The following is a 7,311-nucleotide window of genomic DNA, read 5'->3' as shown; positions in this document are numbered from 1 at the left end:
CTTTTGGAACAAAAAAAAAAGAAATAAAAAATGGAATTATTGTAGATGTCGATCGGGTAAGCGTAAAGTGCAATTTGCGTTCATGTGGTTTTGTGGCGGGAGCAACCTGAAACCCTTAAATTTTTTTTCACCCTCTGTACTTGTGTTATCAAAATCTAACAATATACGTCCTTTCGTCTATTGAACGTTAGATTTAATTTAAAAAGGTTGTGAAAAGACGAAACTACCCTTTTATTTTTGCAATATGCGTCTTTATGCTTTCAATATTATTCCAACCGTTTAACAAACCCAAAATTATCTCTCCAAAAATCCATACCCACCTTGACAAACCCATTTCCTCTAAACTTATAATAACGGTTAACCATTCCCAACATGAATCGACTACTTTATAAAATCAAAGCAATTGAGCAATTTTGACTCATTTGAACCATACAACCATGAATTCGAATCCATATTTACATGCATGAAACCAAACAATTTAAACCATACTTTGCTACAACCATGAATTCCAACACATACATACATGCAAGAAACCAAACCGTTTGAACCATACTCTTACATGCATACTAACCACGACTTCATAACCATACTTGGCTACGCGTTTGAACCAAATAAACCATGCATGAAACCAAACCATTTCAACCAAACAAACCAAACCATTTTGACCCATTTGAACCAAGCAAACCAAACCAACAAACAAACATACCACACTCGGCTACCCATTTGAACTAAACAAACCATGCAAATTTAAACAAACCATTTTGACCCATTTGAACCAAACAAACATAATCATAATCATAATCGGCTACACTCATTCAAACTATCGTATACCAACAAACAAACATAACCATATATAACCTCAAACAAACTCAAATAAACCAAACTGTTTACAAAATAACCTAGATAATTAGGCAAAAGTAGTGGGATCAAATGCTAATTTTGCAAAAGTATACAAAAGCATCTACGCATAATTACATAATTAGGCATCAACACCACTGGATCCTATATTCCCTTCCTCATTGAAAGCGGAATTCGAAGTTCAAGAACCTCAAACCACCTTCAAGTGGAATACGAGGTAAGTTTCGGTACCATTGACCCTAATGCCGGCTACAAATGTTCATGTAAACTTGTATCATGTTCCAGTTTCAATTCTGAAGTAAACTACACTAACCAAAATGAAGTAAAATTGAAGTGAACTCAAACTAAATAAACGCTTGTTCTTGTGTTTACCTTTGACCGTCGGTGTATCCATCACCATTTCAACTGTAAACACCATGATCAGAGGTGGACCAGAGGTTGGTAGGTGAAAGTGTTAGGTGGATCGGAGTGGGTGTCGGGTAGATCAAAATGGATCGGAGTGTGGTGTCAGGTGGTTAATGATCGGTGATTGGTGGGGGTGTTCGATGGATCGGAGTGGTGTCAGGTGTCAATCACTGTGGTGAGTTGTTCTAGCGGTGGTTGGTGGTGGGTGGAAGAATGGAATGGTGCGGTGTTCTAGTGATGTGGTGCGGTGTTCCGGTGGGAGAGTGGTGGTGTTCTAGAGGGAGAGTGATGGTGGTGGAAAAGTGATGTGAGGTGGAGTGGCCGGTGCATGGTGGTGGTGGGTGGAAGAGTGGAGTTGAAGTATAAGTAAACCTAAGGGACTCATTGTGTTACATACATAATATATTAGGGGGTTTAGGTTTAGAAGGGGTGAAAACACCAAAATTCCCCTATCGTTAAGTATAATATGCCAATGGTGTTAAGAGGGAGGGACATATACAGTTAGATTTTGATAACACAAGTGCACATGGTGCAAAAAAGGTTTGGGGATTCATGTTGCTCCTATCACCATCAAACCACATAGACGCAAATTGCACTTTACTCTTATATATATATATATATATATATATATATATATATATATATATATAGGATAATGCTTGGTGAAAAACCCCACTTTCTTAAGAAACTTAGCAAACTGTATTTGTGGCTATTATGTTGCCACGTTGGATCTGATTACATGAGATTAACTTTTAAATGAAGGTTATATTAGTAATTTTCTTTACCCCCCTTAGAATTATGAGATGACATCTTCATTAATTGCCCATCAGTTCGTACTCTCACAATCCCCCATATTTATTTTTAATATTTCCCTTTTGCCTTTTATATCTTCTACATCTCTCATAATAGAATCTTCAATCTTCATACTTACATCACAGTAGCAAGCATCTCCATTAATATCAATGGAGACAAATCCACCAAACTCTGAATTAATGTCGCCGGTCCGTAGTTTCCCAAACATGTTCTTTTGCAGTGACTTCCAAAACGATGAAGAATTTAATGCTTCAGGTTTGTCCATATATAGTTTACTAACTGTTCTAGAAGATCTGTTATTCCTTTTTGTTTTTTACAACTTTTTAATCTAATATTCCATCCTATTATGCATGCCCATGTTCACGTGTTGCATTCGAAGCATCTGCATATACTTATATGCATGTTGATTGTTCCCGGTCGCCGGAAGACCCTGTTAGATCCCCTGATGTTTTGGTATCCAACAATTTTATGAAAAACGCGGTTATTGATGACCAGGATATGGATATTGATGAAGGTTTGTTTTATCTTACACTTTTCTTGTTTTATTTCTTCACTAGACATGTCATCTTTCAAACTTTTTCTATAATGTTCACATGTAGCATCCCAAGATTCCCAGATGGAAGCCATGACTGTAGCTGTTTCTGGATCATCTCATGGTCCTTCTATGTTTGAGGAATCACCACGCGGCCAGTTAGACGGTTGTACAATGGACAATGGGATCCCAATTTATTTTCATATCACACATTTTATAACCTGTAGTGTCATGCCATTTTATTGCAGATTCATAACTTTTTCCGTTTTATGGTACAGGTCCTTCGAACCCATACTTTGTTTTTGATACCCCTCAGGGAACCCGTTACTGGATTCCTAATGTTGCTGATAAGTTCATACCGGTGTGTGGCAAAACATATCCAACCTTTCAGGATGTTCTTTCCATGTATGAACTCTATGCGCTCGAAGCAGGGTTTTCTGTAAAAAAAGGTCAAACTAAAGTCTGGAATGGAATTCCCACACACAAGTATCTCCGATGCTCAAAATATGGGAAACCCCAACCAAAGCGGACTTTCGACACCCTAGATGAATCTTCTGTTAAGCACCGGAGGACCACCTTCTCATGGTGTGACTGTAAGGCAAGCATACTAGTATCGATATCGAACGATTCATACACAGCCCTAACTTTCAATGATATTCATAATCATGAACTTGTTGAGAGTTACAACCGTGATCTTAGTAAGATATCACGGAAACTGTCATTCTCCACGAAACAATTCATTCATAACATGAGTCTAAACCGCATTGGACCAATGAGGTCTTATAGATGCCTTGTAGCTTTAAAAGGAGGGCATCACAATGTCAATGGGACACCGGTCGATTTTAAAAACTTTAGCCACCAGCTGCGAATTTTTATTGGTGAACGCGACACACAAGTTTTCCTAGAACGCTTGCGTGAGCGTTATGACAACCTACCCAACTTCTTTTTTGATTACACCGTATCAAACGGAAAGTTGTCCTCTGTATTCTGGGCTGATGAGATTTCAAAGCTTAACTACAAAGCTTTTGGCGATGTCCTAGCGTTTGATGCAACTTACAGCACAAACAGGTTAGCCCCCCTCCACTCTAACATATGTTATGCCTGATCCCCAAGTATCCAATTTTAGGTTGACCAAAAAAGTTGTTCATATTGTTAACATCAAATCAATTTTTTTGTTCATAGGTACAAGATGGTTTTTGTGCCATTCACGGGTGTGGATCATCATTTCCAATGTGTTACATTTGGAGCTGGTTTGATATCAACTGAGTCAATTGAATCTTACGTGTGGTTGCTTAAGGCTTTCTTGAAGGCACACGGTACTCAACCAACTCTCGTGCTGAGTGATCAAGACCCATCCATGCTACAAGCTGTTCCTATGGTCTTTACAGAATCACGTCACCGTCTATGCATGTGGCATATAATGAAAAAACTACCATCCAAGGTATACATAAGTTTGTTAACCTTTAACATGTGTTATCCAACATAACACCCTTTTACATGTCTTCTCAAATTGATTTAATCTAACTCGTGTTATAACTATTAAAATTTTCAGATCTCAGCCGACGTGCTCGATAACACTGATCTTCGGTCCTGCATTCATCGGTTGGTTTGGAATGTTTATATCAAACCTGAAACGTTTGAGTCCCGCTGGAATGACCTCCTACAAACATTTGGGCTTCAAGAGCACAGCTGGTTAAACGACATGTACAACATGAGACATCTCTGGGTTCCAGCCTACTTTAGAGAACTGCCCATGTGTTGCTTGATGAAGACCACCTCCCGATGCGAAAGCTCTAATGCGGCCTTCAAGGTTAACTCAACAAGCGCAAACACGCTTGTACAATTTATGATGTGCTTTGAAAATAGGGTAGACAGCCAACGATATCGTCAACGTGTTTCGGAGTTCAAAACCTCTTCTACCATGTTCTCTGGCAATACTGAGTTAGCGATAGAGCAACACGCGTTCGCCATTTACACAAACGCTGTTTTCGCCCAAGTGCAAAAAGAAATAATTAAAGGTAAGTTTTTATGCTACATCACAAACCAAAGCGAGACGAGCGATTCCAGTCTTCTGATAGACGTCACTCATTTGGATAAAAGGAACAACATCACAAATGTCTATCAGGTAACACATGTTAGGCACTTACATTATTCCATGTACTCTAACATATTTTTGCATCTAAATGTGTTTTCCTTTGTTTGTCTCTGTTCAAATCAGGTTACGTACAACAATGTCGATCAATCGGCCAATTGCTCATGCAGGAATTTCACACGTATCGGGTATCTGTGTCGCCATGTCTTTTGTGTCTATCGCTTGAAAAATGTTGAAAGGATTCCACCACAATACATAAACGACAGGTGGCGCCGAGATGCCCTCCCCAAACATGTTTTTTCAATTTCCAGTCGATACGGAGTCAACCCACACGCACCGTCCATTATGCGGAATGAAATCCTCGACCTCGTTACTGAATGCGTAGATGTTGCTAGAACCGATGAGGACGCGTTGGCAAAACTGGTTGACCAACTCAGGGATTTCAAGATCAATGTTCTTTCCAGGCAACCGTTGGCAACAACTGAAAATGAATCAAATGAGGCTCAAATGGAAGAAATAGTTGGGCAACCAATCAACATTCCAGTCGAAGTTGCTAATCCAGAAGTTGCACGCAATAAAGGATGTGGTACTCATACTCGCATTTCTGGGCCCGGTGAGAAGGCCAAAGCAAAACCACCAAAACGTCCAAAGCAGCTTCGCTTATGCAAGCGTTGTGGTCTGTATGTCGACGACCACAACTCACGCAACTGCCTTAAGGTGGCTGCAATGAAAGCAGCAAAGGCAGCTGCTGAACAACTAAGGCAGACTGCCACTGGCGACTGATCATCTGATTAAAATCATTTTATGTAGTACTATGTAATGGGAGACTCTTCATTTTGGCCTTCTTACGCACATGTAACAGTCTTTTGTCATCATCCTGCTATTATCTGTTACGTGTGTAAGAAGGTATAACTTTTTGAGTCCCAATAATCATATTTAGGATTGTAAGAAACTATATGGCCTTCGGCCACTTTTGTCGTATTAGGCCCGAAGGTCATTCGTGGACCGCTGTGGTATATTAAGCGGAAGCAGCTTATCTTAACATTTAACTGCATTTTGATATCTGTTTTTCTGTGTTTCATTTGCTCTCTTTAACTTCAAATGATCAAAACAATCTTTTGTTAACTATACAGCTGTAGTAAAAAAAAAAACAGATTGGATAAAAAAAAAACTAAACAGAAACAGATGCATAACACATGTTACTTACCCACAATGATTTGATCTTTTTATCTCAAAAGGATCAAAACAATCTTTTGTTAACCACACATATGGAATAAATAAACAGATTGGGTCTGTGAACTTCAAAGCATCAAAGCAATCCTTGCTAAACACTCAATCTGGAACAGATACACTTGCTTAACACATGTTAGCTTACATTTTGAAAGTTGTAAAAAACTTGCTTAACACATGTTACTTTCAAAACACTATTTGGTTAACATGTGTTAGTTTACCTAATGGTTTGGATCTTCAACATGGAAAGATTCAAAACACTATGTGTTAACCACATAACAAACAACATATATACTAAACCACGTCAGGTTATAGAAGTAGACTTCAAGCAACTTAAACAAACATTCTACCACTAGGTTACATAAAAAGAAATAAAAACATAATAAAACACCAACAAGACGACATTTGTATGTCGTTTTGTTTCAACATAACGTCATCAGGTTAACACATTTTCAAACACTTTCACCATACCAACTACCCATGGGTATCCTCCACTAGTAACAAGCTTTTAATCATGGTGTGGGGAATTCCTCATCATGAAAGTACACTGGAGACGGGCTGCGCTCACCCTCCCATGGGTCATGGTAACACCAGGACTGGATTGTTTCCGGTGAGTATGGACACAACGGGCAGCCACACATTTCATGGTCTGGATCCGTCAGCAACCTAACCAACTCATCTGGTAGCCCCTTCATCTTTTCATCATCTGGAACAATGTGCTGCCTTCGGCCTGGTTGATCTCGCGACACACCAGATACATCAGTGACGTTTTTCGTTCCGCTTTCTGAAGCATCCTCACTTGAAGTTACTCCAGTTTTCCAGTCCTCTCCATTTTTGTGAGACCCTTTTCTTTCGTTAACCTCCATGCACCGGCCCTCACATGCTTCTTTCCCTTTTTGTTTGACCTTCTCCATGCTTGGTTGGCTAGCCGTATCCTTACCATCACACGGGTCCATCTCATTAACGCTCTTTTGGGACATCTTACAAAATATGGATAACTGAATTGGTGTAGTAGGATTGTGAAGTATTACAGAATATTAGGTGGGTTCTTCCCTCCAATACTTATAGAGGAGTTCCCTGTCTACATTTCATATAGTCTTCTTGACTTGACCTTTTTTGATGTGACCAAAAGCTGATAAAAAAGCAAATATTCATTTTTTCCCAATAAAGTTGCTTTTATAGACCCCAACCCTCATGCTTTGTACTATTCTGCCAACAACTCTCTAGTGTTCCCCATATTTGTACTACCTATTTAGAAAGCCTGTTCCCCTTGGAAAGAGCGTTTTTTTGTTTTTCTTTAGTGTTACAAAACAATTTCACAATTTCTAATATAACATTATAAACTATGTCAATAAACTTGGTTAATACTATTATACGCCAT

At 39.0% G+C, this 7,311-nt stretch overlaps 1 protein-coding gene across 1 annotated transcript; it reads left to right on the top strand.

Annotated features, from left to right (window-relative positions):
• Window positions 1-2,215: 2,215 nt before the first annotated feature.
• On the top strand, window positions 2,216-5,483 carry LOC110876386 (protein FAR1-RELATED SEQUENCE 5-like). The gene is made up of 7 exons (XM_022124559.2): window positions 2,216-2,331; window positions 2,456-2,590; window positions 2,676-2,774; window positions 2,887-3,676; window positions 3,791-4,049; window positions 4,161-4,733; window positions 4,827-5,483. The coding sequence occupies exons 1-7, from the start codon at window positions 2,226-2,228 to the stop codon at window positions 5,481-5,483; spliced, it is 2,619 nt and encodes an 872-aa protein (XP_021980251.1). The 5' UTR covers window positions 2,216-2,225.
• Window positions 5,484-7,311: the final 1,828 nt, after the last annotated feature.

The sequence above is a fragment of the Helianthus annuus genome, chromosome 16, assembly GCF_002127325.2.
Source record: "Helianthus annuus cultivar XRQ/B chromosome 16, HanXRQr2.0-SUNRISE, whole genome shotgun sequence".
Classification (NCBI taxonomy): Eukaryota; Viridiplantae; Streptophyta; class Magnoliopsida; order Asterales; family Asteraceae; genus Helianthus; species Helianthus annuus.
Note: the sequence above shows the minus strand (reverse complement) of the source record. Positions and strands in the feature narration are given on the sequence as shown.

Excerpts from the sequence above, each read along its gene's own strand:
- LOC110876386 (XM_022124559.2), top strand. The coding sequence starts at position 2,226 with ATGGAGACAAATCCACCAAACTCTGAATTAATGTCGCCGGTCCGTAGT. Across the intron at positions 2,591-2,675 it reads GGATATGGATATTGATGAAG|CATCCCAAGATTCCCAGATG; the intron begins GTTTGTTTTATC and ends GTTCACATGTAG. Across the intron at positions 4,734-4,826 it reads ACATCACAAATGTCTATCAG|GTTACGTACAACAATGTCGA; the intron begins GTAACACATGTT and ends TGTTCAAATCAG.